We start from the raw sequence: 18,003 nt of genomic DNA, 5'->3' as shown, positions 1-18,003 counted from the left end.
TCAACCAAATCTATAGCTTGTTTAACCCACATCTATACCAGGACTTTAAATACTCTGAAATGTTTCTCTTGATATATAGGTCAGTCAGTATGTAAAGAAATGGAGTAAATAGTGTGTGTGTGTGTGTGTGTGTGTGTGTGTGTGTGTGTTTCTCATCTTCTGTCTCTGTCCCTCAGGCTCTGATCCACATCCTGAAGCAGAAGGACATGGAGGCGGACCCAGAGAGGGTGATTGGTTATCTCAGACCCTTCCGCATCATCATCAGCCTCCTAGATAAGCCAGAGATAGGTATACACACACACACACACACACACACAGCTTTCTCTCCCCTCCTCACTCTGCCCTTATACCCCCCCCTGCCCCCCTTCTCCTCCTGTCACCCTCTTTATTTATCTCTCTCACTGTCTCAAGCCCTTTGGTGGTTGATGATGATGATGATGTTTCCTCCCAGGGCCTCTGTATTGGGTAGTGTGTTGTTGGAGGCGATGATGATGATGATGATAATGTTTCCTCCCAGGGCCTCTGGTGTTAGGCAGTGTGTTGTTGGAGGCGATGATGATGATGATGATGATGATGATGATGTTTCCTCCCAGGGCCTCTGGTGTTAGGCAGTGTGTTGTTGGAGGCGATGATGATGATGATGATGATGATGATGTTTCCTCCCAGGGCCTCTGGTGTTAGGCAGCGTGTTGTTGGAGGTGGTGCGGGCGTTCCACAGCTACTGCAGGGAGATGCTGGGAGAGGAAGGGAGCGCCAACACCGGCCTCACAGGCAACCAGCTAGCCAGGTGAGAGGACGGGCCCCCGTCTCAGCGGCGAGGAACTCGACCCCCCGCGTCCTCTCCTCCGTCCCCCGCTCGCTTCCTTTCAAAAAAAGCATCGGAGGAGAAGATCTAAGCGGAGGAACCTAGATCTCCTCCGAATCGCTTTGAGTAGGAAGCGAGCGGAGGACGGAGGAGAGGAGGAGAGGACGCGAGGGACTGAGTGAATAATGAACAGATACGCGAGGCCATTTTGCCGTGAATGTTTATCCGACGTCTTTTGACTCTTTCTGCCATGTAATTCAATATTTTCCTCAAAAGGTCGTCACGAAATTGCGCTTCCGTATCAGAGACCGAGTGAGTGAGAGGTCTGTTAACGACAAAGTGAATGTGAGGTGTGTTTTTTTTTTTCGTGTCACGCAGCAGGATGAAGGAGAATAAGAATGCGTCGGAGATCATTAAGACGGTGAACATGCTGGTGAGCTCCATGAACAGTGAGTACCTCTGGGACTACATGACCCGCCGCTTCTGCACCTCTCTCAGGTAAGACCTCCCCTCACACCAGGGGAGGCTGGGGGAGGTAGAAATCGGAGGACGGGCTTATTTGTAACGCATGCATTACAATGAACCCGTCCTCCGATTTCTACCTCCACCAGCCTCCCCTACTCACACCAATACCTATCTGTAATGATGAAAATACTGTTGGCTTTCTTCAACTCAAAAAGCTATTTCTGTTCTATGGAGTGAATATCTCTCTCTCTCTCTCTCTCTCCCTCTCTCCTCTCTCTTCAGCGACCAAGATGACCCACCAACCCCGCCTCTGCAGGACAAGAGCCACCCGGCACCCTCCGTCACAGAGATATCCACCCTCATCATATTCCTACTGGACGTCATCCCCCTGGTACAAACACACACACACACACACACACACACACACACACACATATCCAAAGGCACACACACACACAGACAGAGACACACACACACACCCACACACAGATAGTATACTAAATACATACTCCCACAAATGAGGCTATTCTGATTGGTCCTTGTCTTCCTCCAAAAGGAGCTCCATGCCGACATCCAGTCTCAGTTCCTGCCTGAGATGTTGGGCCGCATGCTGCGGGCGCTCCGGACCCACATGACCACTCTGGACCTATCAGAGTTCACCCAGGGCCTGCGCGCCTGCTTCAAGGTGCTCAGTAAGATCCAGATGCCTGTGGCTTATATGGACACGGAGGCTGAGTCACACACACAGGAGGAGGAGTCACAGACGCAAGAGGACAACGACAAAGACGAGAAGGACGAGGAGGAGAAAGACCACGAGAACGGCCAGGTCAACGGTCACTACGACGACGCCGAACCCGACGCAGAGTCGGAGCTGACCGGCGATGTGAGACAGGAGGCGGAGCCCGGAGAGGGTGTTTTCCCGCCCCTCAGATCTGAAGATAGCGGATTGGGCGTCAGCGCCTCGCCCTCTGAGCTACACCTTCTACCAGAGGCCGGGATGGGGCTGGAGGGGGCGAGGGTGTGCAGGGAGGGGGAGGGCGTGTGGAGGAAGGGCGGCAGCGTTGACACCATGACCCAGTGTCTGCTGGACATCCTGGCCTTCATCACCACCAAGTAAGACACATCACTCATGTCAAACATCTAGACTTCTAGCCGCACAATGTGAAACAATTGTGTTGAACTTGAAACAATGTTTCTCTGTGTGTGTCTCACTCATGGGAACAGGTTTCTGGGACAGGTTGGTTCTGTTCTTCAGGATATTTACTTTAACTGCATGAATTGAGTTGTTTATTCATTCCCTCTTTCTAACTGGTAATACAAACCTACAGTATGGGGGCTACAATGAATGTACTGTTTCTGACTAGGGGGATGCTGATACCATAGTGGACCCTTTGGATGTTTCTTTTGCCAGTGGAACGTTCCATCCCTCCTCTCTTCTGTCTATCTTCCTTTCTTTTATTCACTTGGTCTCTTCCTCTCTCTCTCTCTCTCTCTCTCTCTCTCTCTCTCTCAGGTACCTGCTGGTTCAGGTGGAGGACGTTCGGGTGCAGGAGCAGGTCGTGCGGCCTGAAGCCCCCCCTGTCGTTTCCCTGAGTCGGAAGGCCTCGTTCGGGGGACTAGGGGGCCTGGACGGCGCTCAGATCACCATGCCCCAGATTAAAGACAAGCTCGCCGAGCTCTTCACCCCCAACAAACTGAAACCCCGCGCCGTTTCAGACCCCCCTCCCTCAGAGCCCTCCCCAGAGAAGAGGAGGGGCCGGGGGGGTACCCGGGGGCGGCTGGACTGGGGCGAGGGCTACATGCCGCGGAGCAGGGCCGAGATTTCGGAGGCGTGTCGTCAGGCGTTCACAGCTGTGTGTCACCTGTTGCTGGAGTGTACCACCTTTCCTGTTTACCTCAGCGAAGAGGAGGGCAAGGCGCTCTATACAGACATGTTTAACCATACAGGTGAGGCTGGCTATGCCTCTACACACCAGGGGAGGCTGGTGGAGGTAGAAATCGGAGGCCGGGCTCCTCGTAACCCATGGCACGAAATGCATTACAATGAGCCCGTCCTCCGATTTGTACTTCCACCAGCCTCCACTGCGACACACACGTCTAACCATACAGTTAGTTTAATACTAACCATAGTCCACAAAGTCGGGTTTTCCCATGTTTCTAAGTCTATACACCTCTATTGCAAGCAACATATAAGATATGTATTACCTCTGTTAAACAGAAAGTAACCAAAACCATTTTTATTTTTTTTCTCAGGCAGTGACGTGGACAGCCTGCCCGTGTGGCTGAGGTCCTTGATGACGCTGTGTTGCCTGTCGAGAGACTACCACATCCAGCACACGGCCATGTCTTCTCTGTTGGAGCTGATCAACCACTCCCAGTCCCTGGCCCTGGTTATCCAGGACAAGAACCGGCGCTACCAGGCGTGCGACTCCAACCCCCTGAGCGGGAAGCTGCAGATGGTCACCGTGCCACCCATCGACCCGGCCCTGCTCCACGCCATCGAGGAGGGCACCGACTTCTACCAGGTCAGGAAACCGGGGCCGCGTATCACTAGGGTAGCGTCACTGCGTGACCAGACGTAGCGTGAGAAGCTGTAGCATGCCAAGCGCATGTCTAGCATGTTCCAACAGTATTGTTGAAGTGTAATGAGAGCTTAAAGGGACACTTCACCCGTTTTGAACATCATATTCATTATATCCAGCACCATACCAGTGTCTACATATGTGAAAACGGCAATTTTCGACGTTCTGTTGAAAATGACCGTTAAGATACGACATAAGGTCCGACATGACATGGAAATGACCCCCTATGATGTAAAAAAATAAATAATAATTATAATAAATAAAAAAAATGCATTGATTTTTAAAACTACCACAGAACATAGAAAATCTCACATATGTAGACACTGGTATGGTGCTGGGTATAATGAATGTGATGTTAAAAATGGAGTAAAGGTCCCTTTAATCGTCATCGACACCTTACTACTTATTGACCTGTTTTGTACCATGAATGTTATTTACATGACACTGCTGCCTAATATCCTCACATACCTTGAGTCGCTCTCCTCACCTCTTGACCTTTGACCTTTGCAACCCCAGCGGGTGGCCCAGGTGCTGTGGGGTCAGCTCGACACAGAGTGCAGGGAGCAGCACATCTCCTGTGTGGAGCTCTTCTATCGACTCCACTGCCTGGCCCCCTCCCCATCTATCTGTGAGGACATCATCTGCCAGGCCTTACTGCACAGAGACAAGGTACATACAGAACAGAAGTGGAGGCTGGCGGAGGTAGAAATCGGAGGACGGGCTCATTGTATTGCATGAAATGGAATGAGGAGCGGTATCAAACTCCGATCCTTATTCCATTCCATGCTTTACAATGAGCCCATCCTCCGATTTCACCAGCACACTGATACAAGCTGTACTGTAGTCTGTAGACTCACATGTAGAGAATGTATACATTACCACGCAGCTAAACATACACCTCTCTACATCACACACCTACAGTGTCACACCATGTGCCTGATACAAGTCACTCAATAGTCGATATACAGAACAGAACAACACACATTTACACAATGAGCTTTAGGTTAAGCAGAGGCACATGACTTCATTTACATTCACCCTTATAAATAGGTCAGGAACAAACAAATGACTGACTCATCTGACTAACCGAGACTGAGTGAGTCATGTGTTGTTGGTCATGTGAGGTACCTGCCTTTGTCTCCCTTCAGGCTGTCCGCTTGGAGGCTCTGCACAGGTTCTCAGTTCTGTGGCACCTGACCCGCGAGATCCAGACCAGCAGGTCCATGTCTCTGAACCGCTCCTTTGACCGGTCAGTACACCGCTGTGGTCAAGCGGTCTTTCATTTGACCGTACACACGACAGAGCGGTCGTGAATGCTGTGTGGTACAATTGTCTTTGGCCTGGCAAAGTGTGTGGTACTGTGGATGTGGACGTAGACTTTACAATACAGAGCTGAACTGAGCTGAGCTGAGCTGTACTGGGCTGGCGTGGTTACGCATCCACCATAGTTGCTGAAAACAGTGCTGGAAAGAACAATGTGAATGGATAATATCTGACCCAGTACAGTAAGGTTCAGGTTGGCCCTGTGGTGTGTAAAGTCCCGTGGTGGTTGAATTTATAAGTGATTCTTTGAATGGCTCTTTCTCAGGTTTCCGTTTGTCCGTTTAGCCAATTAGAAACAAGGTTTCATATTCAGTTGCTCAATTGCATTGTTCAGTTGATAAATTGTTTCAAAAGTCACACCTGAGTTTCAGGGATCCAATTGAAGAGTGATTTTATATGTATATGTTTTTATCTGTTTGGTGTGGACGGACCTATATATATATATATGATATTCATCACTGGGTGACTCTTGTTGTAAGGTAATAATATAGGCCATTTAGCTGACGCTTTTATCCAAAGCGACTTCCATTGCAGTGAGTGCATACATTTCAGTATATATGGTCCCAGCGGGAATCAAACCCACAACCTAAGCGTTGTTAGCGCCATGCTCTACCAACTGAGCCACAGAGGATAAATCTGTCGGGCTCTCGTCATAGCATGAACACTCCTTCATTATTCTCCCTTTACCCCCTTGCCTACATCCTCAGCTACTCCCCCTTTCTGTGTGACTTCCTGATTCTGTGTATCATATTTGTCCCTGTGTATCATAAGTGTGGTCCAGTGAGTGACTCTGTCCCTCTCCCAGGTCCCTGTGTGTGGTATTGGACAGTCTGAACAGTTCTGATGGTTCTGTGAGTGCTGCGGCCCAGTGCTGGCTGGTCCGGGCCCTCTCCCTGCAGGACGTGGTCCGGATCCTGGAACCCATCCTCCTGCTGCTCCTCCACCCTTCAACCCAGCGCTGCTCCATACAGAGTGTCAAACACAACATCACCGCAGGTACTGTGTGTGTGTGTGTGTGTGTGTGTGTGTGTGTGTCTTTTAGTGTACTTAGAGACTGTTTTCTCTTGGTACTGTAGGTAATCTGAAAATTTTGAGCAACAGAGGACGAAGCTTCACCAAGGCTTCTGCCACGGACACCACCCAACCAGAGGACAGTATGCTGAGTCACATGACTCTCGTTGACCGGGAAGTCCTGTGGGCGGAGTTGGAGCGGGACCCAGAGACGACCGAAGCACCCGCGGTCTCCCGGAGCGAGAGCGAAGAGACCGGAGAGGAAGACGAGGCGCTGGAGGAAGAAGAGGAGGAGGAGGAGGAGGAAGAGAGCGAACACACAGAGTCGGCTGACACCAGTGGAGCGCAGGTGTCCACGGAGAACTCCAGTTCGGGCTCCGCCCCTTATGGCAACAGCGTGGAGGAGGGGGGTGCGGTCAACGGCCTGCGGAGGGTGGAGTCGGAACACACGCAGGCGTCCGATTCGCTGTCGAGCGAGGAGGAGGAGGAGGATCTGGAGCTGGAGGCCATGGCGAGGTCGCGTCTGCTGAAACAGGAACGAGAGAAGAGGGAGGCCATCGACTCTCTGTTCCGCCACGTCCTCCTCTACCCGCTGCCCTGCGGCTGGCACCGTCTGCTCCACGGCCTGGCCCTGCTGGACAGCCTGCTGAGGAGCAACGCTCAGCTCCCCCTGGTGGACGCCCTCTCCACCACCTCCCTGGACACCAGCTCTGCAGCCCACCTCAACCTGGTCTCCAACCTACTGCAGCGCCACCAACAAGCCCAGGAAGGACACGGCTTCCACGGCCCCCTGCTGTCCCCCACCGCCTCCACCTCGCCCACCCAGGCCCCCCCCTCCCTGCTCATCGAGCTGCTGGTGTCCCTGTGTCTGAGGCTCCTTCGCTCCCACTACCCCTCCTACCTGGGCCTGGGGCCCCGTGACCTGCAGGGAAACCGGGACGTGCAGGTGAAAAGTGTGGAGGTGCTGACCCACCTGGTGAGCCAGCTGGGCTGCTTGGCACGGGGCCAGGGATTTTGGCCAGGGATGGGCCCCGGGGGGGAGAGCTCCAGCCAGAGGAATGGGGCCAGCCTGGAACCCATCCGGAGGCTGCTGGCCGGGTGCAAGGTGCAGCAGTACACCCTCCTCACCCTCTCTGCCTCCATGTACGTCAGCCAGAGAGCAGCGGGGGACAAGGGGCCGACCCGGGGGCTGGGCCTACTGGACGAGTGGGGGGGCCTGTCTGAGGAGAGCCTGGTGAACCTCGGCGGGGGAGGGGGGCAGGACCAGTACCCCTTACAGATGGAGCTGCTCAAGCTTCTACAGGCTCTCATCGTCCTGGAGTACCACGTCTGGCCAGGGGGGGGCGGGGCCGGGGCTGGTGGGTCCGCCCACCCGGAGGAGACCCGTGACCCCCCTACAGCCACGTCTCCCCTGGCCCGTGAGTGGCAGACGGCGGTGCTGTTCCAGCAGTCCATCAAGGCGGCCCAGTACGTCCAGACCCAGCCCATCACAGCCCAGGGGATGTTTGTGTCCGCTGCGGCCCGGGCTCTGCAGCCGCAGTATGGCTACGCCATGCACCCCCACTGGGTGGCACTGCTGCGCTCCACGCTGCCCTACCTGGGCCGCTCGCTGGGCATCATCGTGGCACCGCTCATCACACAGATCTGTAGGAACCTGGACGAGCTGGTCAAACAGCACGAACACGACGGAGTGAAGGCACCTCAGAAGTATGGAAACACACACACACACACACACACACACACACACACACACATCCCTACTGTACCAATGTAATGATGTATTGCAGAGACTAGAGTTGATGATGTTTGTGTGTTTATTGGTTGGTCAGTCTGAATGGCAGGAGGGAGAACATTGCCCCTGATTACCCTCTGACTCTGCTGGAGGGACTGACCACCATCACACACCACTGTCTACTGGACAACAAGAGGGTGAGACACTCACTCACTCACTCACTCAGACACACACACACAAACACATTCCATCACACACACACACACACACACACACACACACTCCATCACACATCACTGTCTACTGGACAACAAGAGGCTGAGACACACACACACACACAAAAACACACATTATATCACACACACACACATTCCATCACACACCTGCTGACTGGGTAAAGGGTAGGTGGGACACACACTCATAGTGCATTATGGAATGCATGCACGCTGTGTTGTACAGTACACTATGATTAATGCAGTGATTCCATGACTCTCTCTTTCTCTCAGTCCCTGGTGGCCTGTGACCCGGCGGACGTCCGGAACGCCCGGAACGCTGTGATTGAGGAGCTGCCACACATGTTCAGTAGCATGGCCCTGCTGTGGGGTGTGGTCAGGAGGGAGGAGTTCCAGAAGAGGGGTTCTGACTCCACCCATAACGGCAGACATGCCTCAACCTCGGTTTACTTCAGAAGCTCAAAGGTGTGTGTGTGTGTGTGTGTGTGTGTGTGTGTGTGTGTGTGTGTGTGTGTGGTGTGTGTGTGTGTGTGTGTGTGTGTGTGCCCTTTCCCATGTGCATGGGTGATTGGTGTGTATTCTATGTTTACATGTGTGTTTACATCCGTGTGTGTGTGTGTGTAGATTCTGAGGCAGCGGGTGTTGGAGTTCCTGGTCCCTCTCACGGGGCAGTACGGGGTGCAGCTCATGGCCTCAGTGGGAGCAGTGTGGAGCAGTAGGAGGAGCAAGAGGAGGCACTCCAAAAACAAAGTGAGTACTGTGCACTCGGACACATCTCATCTCCGGATCAATATCTTGGATCAATCAAGGTCTTTGAAATTCCGCAGTGAATATAACATATGCCATTTTATAAGCCATTAAGCTGACGCTTTTATCCAAAGCGGCTTACATTGCATGACTGCATACATTTCTCAGTATATATGGTCCCAGCGGGAATCAAACCACAACCTTAGCATTGTTAACGCCATGCTCTACCAATTGAGCCACAGAGGACCATATGTGTCACATGGTGTATATTTTGATGTTGTGAGGGTTTGAAGAGGGTGTATGTCATCATTTTCGATAGAAGTAGGACAACTCGTATAGAACTGTGAGTGGAAGCATACTAGACCTCTGGTCCATGGATCAATGTCTTTTCAAATTCCACAGTGACTGTGTGTCATATGCTGTCAACCTTTTTCCTTGTTTTACTACAGTGTATGTCTGTCTCTCTCTGCCTTATTCAACGTCTCTCTCTTTCTCACACACACACACACACACGCACACACACACACTCTCTCTCTCTGCCTCTCTGTAGATCTTGCCTGTGGCCAGTGAGTCCCGTCTGACCATTGTGGATCTGGTGAAGTCCCTGAACACACTGCGCACTGACAACGTCCTACAGTTGGTCAAAGAGGTGGTGAAGAAGCCCCACCAGATCAAAGGAGACCAGGTACACACACACCCACACATATACATATATACACACACACACACACACACACACACACACACACACCAGATCAAAGAAGACTAGGTACACACACCCCCCCCCCACACACACACACACACCAGATCAAAGGAGACCTGGTACACACACACACGCACGCACACACACTGATGTGATGTCCCTCTCTCTCTCTCTCTCTCTCTCTCTCTCTCTCTGGCAGAAGTCCATCCTGGTAGACATTCCTATGCTGCAGTTCAGCTATGCCTACATCCAGAGGTAAGACACACCAACAACAAAGGCACCCAGCTTCAGGTCTTTTACTATACACTTGATATTCTTGTCATGTATCTTGCCACCAGGGGAGGCTAGTGGCGGTAGAAAGCGGAGGACAGTCTCATTGTAATGCATGGAATGGAATGAGGAATGGTATCAAACACGTGTGTTTGATACCATTCCTCATTCCGTTCTATGCGTTACAATGAGTCCATCTTACCTCCACTAGCCTCCACTGCTAGTCAGTGAACTGAACAATGTCTCTCTCTCTCTCTCTCTCTCTCTCTCTCTCTCTCTCTCTCTCTCTCTCTCTCTCTCTCTCTCTCTCTCTCTCTCTCTCTCTCTCTGTGTTTAGTATTTCATCTCAGGCTCTGCAAGAGAACATTGCTCCACTCCTCACTCTCCTCAGAGAGTCTGTGCAGCTCAACCTGGCACCGCCCGGACACTTCCTGCTTCTAGGGTCAGTCAGCTACTATGACTGTATAGCTACAGCTACTCCTTCACACATTCTATTGTTCTGGATGCTACTTATACTGTCTGGTATTTGTCCACATGGTGAATCATGATCCTAAAGTGTTCAACTGTTGATATGGTCTGATCTTTGTTCTTACCGTACAATTATTATCTTCACCACAGGGGGAGGCTGGTGGAGGTAGAAATCGGAGGACTCGTAGTAATGCATGGAACAGAATTAGGAATGGTATCAAACACATATGTTATTCCTCATTCCGTTCCATGCATTACAATGAGCCCGTCCCCACGATTTCTAACTCCACCAGCCTTCCCTGTTTCACCACATCCCTCTTCCAAGCACAATGACGGTATAACCCATTGAGAATGAAACAGTTTGATAATGCTATAATCATAATCATACTCTCCTCTATGATGCTCTCTCACAGGATCCTCAATGACTTTGTCAACCGGCTCCCCAACCTGGACAACAAAAAGGACACGAGAGACATGCAGGTACGCCACAGTCAAAGAGTTTAATTTGTTAGAGTGTGTGTGTGTGTGTGTGTGTGTGTGTGTGTGTGTGTGTGTGTCTTTTAGTGTACTTAGAGACTGTTTTCTCTTGGTAAATAAATAAGAGGGTAAAGTTCAGTCCAACCCATCCCTGGGTTGACTATGTAACAGAGAATGAGTCAGAGATTAATGATGTTGATGACCCCCTTCTGGTTTTCATGGCGACTCTTCAGGAGGTGGCGCAGCGTATCCTGGAGGCGGTGGGCGGGGTCGCGGGGTCATCTCTGGAGCAGACCAGCTGGCTCAGCCGCAACCTGGAGGTCAAAGTTCAGCCTAAGGTGTGTCGCGAGACGGAGGAGCCGGACGACGTGGACACGGAGCTGGACCTCTACGGTAACCATAGATACCACACACACAGGCTGGTGTTGAGATGCACAGTCCCGTAGACAGGTATGCATGTATACATTCACAACAAGAGACACACACACACACACACACACACACACACACACACCCCTGGGTTCAGTTAGAATCAGGCCAAAGCAGATCCACAGCTGCTTATCTCCCAGAACCCTCAGGGCAGCAGAACCCAGTGGTAACCATAGCAACCGAACCTGGCCTCTTTACTGAACTTCCCAGATCATTGGCTGAGGAAAGCCAGAACGAGGTCCAACACATCTCCTCCACCCTCCGCCGGAGTGGACCTAGAGACAAGACCGCAGACCTTTACTGTAGCCATGGAAACCCAGCTCTGCCGCCCCCCCCCGCTCAGTGGTCCAGATAGTTCTGGGAGAGGTGCCTGCCCATCCATGGTCCCTGTTACCCCCCCCCCCCCGGTCCGATGACTGGGCAGGCCCTAGAGACAAGAAGCTCATACATATTTCTACTCATGCTTAACAACCAGTGTCTGTCCCCATCTCTCTCTCTTCCCTCCAGACTCTGTAGCTCAGGCCAGCACCATGGTCTCCTCCTCAGCCCCCACTGTGTACAGTGTCCAGGCCCTGGCGCTTCTGGCAGAGGTATGGTGTGTTTGTGTGTGTGTTTGTGTGTGTGTGTGTGTGTGTGTGTGTGTGTGTGTGTGTGTGTGTGTGTGTGTGTGTGTGTTTGGAAGAGTGATAGAAAGAACATGCGTATCTGTATCTGATAATCCCTCCCTGGGCAGGTTCTGGCCCCTCTCCTGGACATGGTGTACCGCAGTGATGAGAAGGAGAAGGCTGTGCCTCTCATCTCCCGTCTCATGTACTACGTCTTCCCTTACCTGAAAAACCACAGGTAACCTTGACATAATATCACACTGGTACAATGAGCCTCTTGTCACTGAGATAAGCTAAAACTGGTTGTTTTAAGTCTGACTCAATCATCAGTAAATGTCTTATCTCTCACAGTTACCTTTAACATGCCCAATTTCAGACAGTATATCCAGGTGTGGATTAAGGTGTGGTGTGTGGAGTCAAGAGATGAGATCACCGGTGTGTTTCAATAATGTAATACAATGTGCACAAGGGAGAGATACAGCAAAGTAGGAAGGATCTCTGAGGAGTCCAAGGCCGGTCTCCAGTTTAAAGCTAAATTACAAGCAGTGGACAAGTACCAAAGTCAGCAAATCGAATGACCTCGCTCAGCCCCCCATCCCCCCCCCCCCACCTCACCCCAGTAGGAACCAGCAGTTTGTGCTTAAGACGAAACAAATCCTTCTGTGGACAGAGAGTTGAGACGGCCTGAACAAGCAGCCTATAACTGATCTGACAACTGTAATACTACCATTGCATCATGTCACTTTATTCATCAACAAGAATCTCTATTCCCATCACCTCTGGTTCTCCCAGTGCCTACAACATGCCCAGCTTCGGTGCGGGTGCCCAGCTCCTGAGCAGTCTGAGTGGGTACGCCTACACCAAGAGGGCCTGGAGGAAAGAGGCCTTTGAGCTCTACATGGACCCCCTCTTCTTCACCATGGACGCCTGCTGTACTACCCAGTAAGACGCCATGGGCCCCAATTTGATTGACCAAATTGTGCTGAGCAGAGCAAAAAATACCGTACAACTCAGAATACTCTACCGCATGATTTTTTATTGTAGCTTGATTTTAACAATGGCGTTGAGGCAACTATTCTTTTTTTGTATACAGTGAGAAAATGCATTGCACATCATGCAGTATTCTAAACTCCCATTGGATTACTTCTCATTGCGTCTATTAGAAATATTAAGATTAAAATGGCCGACTTCGACCCAATTTGGGGGCCCGTTGTTTTGTAATGAAGCATTCTGTGTTAATATCGTCAGGCAATATGGGAACTTTGAATGACTCATAACTGGTGTATTCCACTCTGTGTTTTCTGTAGCTGGAGATCCATCATAGACCACCTGCTGACACATGAGAAGACCATGTTCAAAGACCTCATGAGTGAGTAGAGTCCCCAACCGCTTATACTAGGACTGCTCCTACACAGTGACCAGAGGGACCGCTTTCCCAGAGAGAGACCAATACCACCACAATACAGATGAAATTGTGCTGCTTTTTCTACCTCCACCAGCCTCCACTGGTGGAGGTAGAAATCGGAGGACGGGCTCATTGTAATGCATGGATTGGAATGAGGAATGGTATTTGATGCATTACAGTGAGCCCGTCCTCCGATTTCTACCTCCACCAGCCTCCACTGCTAAAGCAGGTGTGAGAGGGAGGCACTTGTAAGGCGGGGAGGATGTAGAGGGCCAGTCCCAGTGGTGTTTGAATGAGGTACCTCATACCTACGGATGTTGAAGCGCTCTGTTTTTAAGAGGGTGGAAAGGGGGCCATTGTAGAGATGATGAATACAGGGGCTAGATGCATAGAGCAAATGGGGGAGGTGTAAGAAGGTTGCGTGCGTGTGTGGAGGCGGGGGCGGGGGCGGGGGCGGAGGCGGTTGTTAGATGTGCAAGGGAAGTGAGAGAGAGGTGGTGAAGCTGTGATGTGGCAGAGAGGTGAGAATGAAGGGTAAGAAACTGAAGGGTGTTACAGAGAAGGAGCGGGAACTGGAGAGGAGTGTGTGTGACGACCGTAGGTGTCTCTGATTGGATAGAGGGCTCTGTCACAAGTGTATGTCACACAGTATGACAGAATACGACACAGAGAATGTGTGTGTGAGTGCCACTAGCGTGTATACAGTATGATAGAATGTGACAGAGAAAGAGGTGTGTGTGTGTGTGTGTGTGTGTCACTAGTGTGTGTTTTAACTCAGTGTGTGTATTGCAGGTATGCAGAGCAGCTCTCTGAAGCTGTTCCCCAGTGCAGAGCAGAAGCCCATGCTGCTGAAGCGCCAGGCCTTCGCCATGTTCAGTGGAGAGATAGACCAGTACCATCTCTACCTGCCCCTCATCCAAGGTACAGGCTGGGGTTTCTGTGTATTGTGTGTGATATTGATTCTTAGTTTAGTTCATAAGTTACTGTATAGAGCTCTTGAGGTAGGTGGGTCCCCTAAATAGACAGAAATATTGTCAGGAAATGACCTGATTGGACATATCAGGGCACACCTCTCCACACCCATGAGCAAAAGCTTAGTTTGTCTTAAACTAAGGACTGTGTGTTCTTATCAGATACAAAATCAATTAACATTATATCATGAATCATACAGTCAACATTCAAGCCAAAATTTGATTTAAAGAATTATTGACAAAAGTTCTGTGTTGTATCTATTAAAGGGCCAATGCAAATGATAGATTTATTGTGTATGACATCATGTTAATCTTCACTCCCCCCCCCAATTTCTCTTCTTCTCCCTCTCCATCCCTCTCTCCCGCAGAGCGTCTCACTGAGGCTCTTCGTATGGGTCAGACTCCCTCCGTTTCTGCTCAGATGTTCCTGATGTTCCGTGTCCTCCTGCTGCGGATCTCCCCCCAGCACCTCACCTCCCTCTGGCCAATCATGGTCACAGAACTGGTGAGGAACCACAACGACCTCACTTCCAGTCAACCTTCTTGATATCCTGTATTCAATTCAATAAAAAAAAAAAACGTTATTGATCCCCGAGGGGCACTTAGAATATTCATATCAATCAACTGGCTATAGTCTACATGTCAAAAGAAAAAATGGTTTTAAGTATTGTATTGGTTTTAAGTACAATGTAAAGGTTCCTCTCTCTCTCTCTCAATTTTTTTGGTCAGATCCGCATGTTTGCCCGGCTGGAGAAAGCCTTGCTGGGGGATAAAGAAGTCTCAAAGTGAGTCGGATCATTCAATCGAATCTCTGCACCCGTTTCAATCTATCCATCAAATCATCATTCTCTCATATTTTCTCAAGCATGTTTCATTCAGTCTTGATGAAGTGTTTCTCCCACTCACATGTCTCTCCTTCTTGGTCCCTCTCTGTCAGGTTTAGTAAGGTGGTGCGTGGAGCCCTAGACAGGAACGGTGGATCTCTGCTGTTCTCCCAGACAGACATGGACATGTACCTGTCCTCCTGCAAGTTCCTGGACACCGCCCTGGCCTTCCCACCAGAGAGGATGCCCCTTTTTCAGATGTGAGAGCCTCAACCTGCTTAACGTGTGCTTAGCATGTCCCACTATGGTCATTGAAATACATCGGCCTTTTTACATAAGATCAGGCCAGGCACGTGTTGTGGATAAGACTTCCCATGAGATCCATATAGTCTGGGGGGGGGGAGGTCAGGTCAGGTGTCATTATCAATACACCCTTTCATATCTGACCTCATATGAACAGCTCACATGATATTAAAGGTCGAAGGTCACCATCCAATATCTTGACAGCAAGGTAATCATATACACCCTATTGACTAACAGGATGTGTGTGTGTTTGCGTGTGCGCGTGTGCACGCAGGTATCGCTGGGCATTTGTTCCAGAGGTGGATGTGGACCGCTACAGTGGCCCAGAGAATGGTCTCCTGGAGGGAGAGCAGGAGTGCAAACCCCACGTTGTCAGAGTACTGGACGGACTACACCAACGCTACGGGGTAAGACAACACACACACACACACACGCTGGTATTGGGGTAGTAGGTATGGCTAAGAGAGCACACACACACAATCGGCGAGTCTACTGTTGATAATATGTCTACTATGGATCTGTTTTATGGCCCTTTGTTGACATTGACATTTTTATTTTTTATTTTTTTAAAGACATTTAAAAATGTTTGTAGTGCTGCCAAATACTTGGCTGCATGTCTCCATGTTCGTCATCGTGCTGATGCCTTCGTCCTAGTCTGATGATGTCATTTCCTGTCGTTCCAGGCTCTGAACGGGCTGAATGAGGAGTCGTCTACAGAGCATCTGGAGTTCCCCCTCCTCACCCGCCGCTCCCTCTCCTCCATCACCCAGCTGGTGCCCTTTTTCCGCACACTCTGCTGTTCATTCCAGGGCCCTGCCCGCCACAACTCCTCTCCCAGCTCCCCCCAGCTCTACCCCCCAGGAGCAGACTATCCGGCTGCCAACGCTGACACTGTGCTGAAGAAACTAGAGCAGATCATCGAGGGAGAGTTCCTAGACTCTATGGAGAGTTAAGATGGGTTTACACTTGGTTGGTCGACTGTCCCTCAACGAATACAACAATCTTAGGCAATCTTCAGCATGGAGGATTTACCATATTGAACATGCTTACTTCTGCTAACTTACCAATTCAATCAAGCAAACTAGCAAGCCAAAGTAGATTAACAATGTAGTTTAGTTTAGTGAAGCTAACCGGCTAACAGATGGCTAGCTGGCTATAGTTCAAATAATGACTTTCACCCTGACAATCTATGGACAGTCGACCAGTCGAATGTTGTTGCGACCAATGACAACTGTCACATTTCACGGGCCCACCCACTATAAACTGGGCTTTAGAACTAATAAACCACAAAGTTCTACAACTCTCTATTCAAAGAACCCTTAAAGAACTGGAAACCAAAATGGAATGTGTTAAATGGGCACAACCACTTAAAGCAATGTTGTATTGTATGCCAGCTAAACGGCAATCTTTTGGGATTTGGATTGTTGAGTTGTTTCTTATTTTGTCCAATGTTAACACTCCAATTCTGTGTATGAATGTTACATCCAAGATATCCAAAAACCTAGAATCTGTGAACAATGTAAACACACTGGAACGTAATTGTGTTTATACAACGGATTGATGAAGACGAGCATTGTGTTTGGCTGAGAGCCGTTCCAAGACATGATTTAATAACAACGATTTATTGGTCTCTGAGTACAAGTCTGGAAAGGATACTGTGTGGGTCACTGCATGTGGGATGTCTTGTTCTTTGTCTGGATTTGAATTCCATCATTCTGTGTTCTTCCAACTCAGGCCTGGTCTCTTCTCTTATCTTTACCTTGATTAAGACCCTATTAGTTTCCTGTGAGAGAGAAATGAGTGAGTTCGGGTCATTAGATGATTGCCTGAAGAGAGGCAATTGAAAATTGGTGTTTGTATACTTATACAAGCTTTTACAGGTGGGCACTCGTCTTAAATGGAGCTGGACTGTAATATGGGGAGGGATAGCAGTAGCCATACTGACTACTGATTCCATTCCGTGGTACTGCAAACCTCTCCCATTTCAAATGCTCTCTATTTCATCCAAGCCTGTCTGGCTCTCAGAATGTAATGTATATGAGACTGCAGGAACAGGTCAGATTGGTACTCTGTTCTACCTGGAGGCTGGTGGAGGTAGAGGCGTGGTGGAGGTAGAAATCGGAGGACAGGCTCATTGCAATGCATGGACCGGAATAAGGAATGGTATCAAACGTGTCCTCATTCAAACGTGTGTTTGATACCATTCCTGATTACGTTCCATGCATTACAATGAGCCTGTCCTCCGATTTCTGCTTCCATCAGCCTCCACTGCTGGAACCTCTTAGGCTCTTAGTAGATGATATGAGGGTTTTAAAGGGTCAAAAATTATAGCTTATAGTCAACCATGGTGTCGCTATTTTTTTTGTGAGTAAATTATAGAATTGTATTTGTGTTCTCTGCAGATGCTCATTCGATATCTGATATGATGAAATGTGCTTGTCATTTTGGTATTTTATTCAAGGGAACTCTTAAGCTTCTGTCTGTTTCTAGGTGTTTCTGGGAATAGTTGGACTTACATGTCATGTTTTATCCTTTACATTTGAATGCTTAGCTAAATCATTTTAATGTTTAAAGTATGCTTAAAATCATTATTTGTTAATATTAGAAATAATTAATATATCATGGTTTGTAAATAAACATTAAATAAATG

The 18,003-nt window shown here is 49.6% G+C and overlaps 1 protein-coding gene across 1 annotated transcript in view; it reads left to right on the top strand.

The window, feature by feature from the left end:
- dop1b (DOP1 leucine zipper like protein B) overlaps nt 1–18,003 on the top strand; it is a 25,794-nt gene extending 7,791 nt beyond the window's left edge. The window contains exons 9-37 of the mRNA XM_083681866.1: nt 177–288; nt 667–787; nt 1,184–1,303; nt 1,553–1,661; nt 1,827–2,383; nt 2,784–3,217; nt 3,524–3,795; nt 4,369–4,521; nt 5,001–5,101; nt 5,981–6,171; nt 6,252–7,893; nt 8,016–8,115; nt 8,425–8,616; nt 8,776–8,901; nt 9,449–9,583; nt 9,801–9,856; nt 10,209–10,313; nt 10,753–10,819; nt 11,050–11,209; nt 11,753–11,835; nt 11,979–12,088; nt 12,643–12,792; nt 13,158–13,219; nt 14,048–14,176; nt 14,595–14,731; nt 14,956–15,011; nt 15,164–15,310; nt 15,628–15,760; nt 16,037–18,003. Of these exons, the coding sequence (XP_083537992.1) occupies nt 177–288; nt 667–787; nt 1,184–1,303; nt 1,553–1,661; nt 1,827–2,383; nt 2,784–3,217; nt 3,524–3,795; nt 4,369–4,521; nt 5,001–5,101; nt 5,981–6,171; nt 6,252–7,893; nt 8,016–8,115; nt 8,425–8,616; nt 8,776–8,901; nt 9,449–9,583; nt 9,801–9,856; nt 10,209–10,313; nt 10,753–10,819; nt 11,050–11,209; nt 11,753–11,835; nt 11,979–12,088; nt 12,643–12,792; nt 13,158–13,219; nt 14,048–14,176; nt 14,595–14,731; nt 14,956–15,011; nt 15,164–15,310; nt 15,628–15,760; nt 16,037–16,306 (6,030 nt within the window). The 3' untranslated portion in view covers nt 16,307–18,003. The remainder of the gene's footprint in view (nt 1–176; nt 289–666; nt 788–1,183; nt 1,304–1,552; nt 1,662–1,826; nt 2,384–2,783; nt 3,218–3,523; nt 3,796–4,368; nt 4,522–5,000; nt 5,102–5,980; nt 6,172–6,251; nt 7,894–8,015; nt 8,116–8,424; nt 8,617–8,775; nt 8,902–9,448; nt 9,584–9,800; nt 9,857–10,208; nt 10,314–10,752; nt 10,820–11,049; nt 11,210–11,752; nt 11,836–11,978; nt 12,089–12,642; nt 12,793–13,157; nt 13,220–14,047; nt 14,177–14,594; nt 14,732–14,955; nt 15,012–15,163; nt 15,311–15,627; nt 15,761–16,036) is intronic.

This window comes from Argentina silus (genome assembly GCF_951799395.1).
Source record: "Argentina silus genome assembly, chromosome: 12".
Classification (NCBI taxonomy): domain Eukaryota; kingdom Metazoa; phylum Chordata; class Actinopteri; order Argentiniformes; family Argentinidae; genus Argentina; species Argentina silus.
The sequence above is the reverse complement of the archived record's forward strand: the minus strand, read 5'-3'. Positions and strand labels throughout refer to the sequence as shown.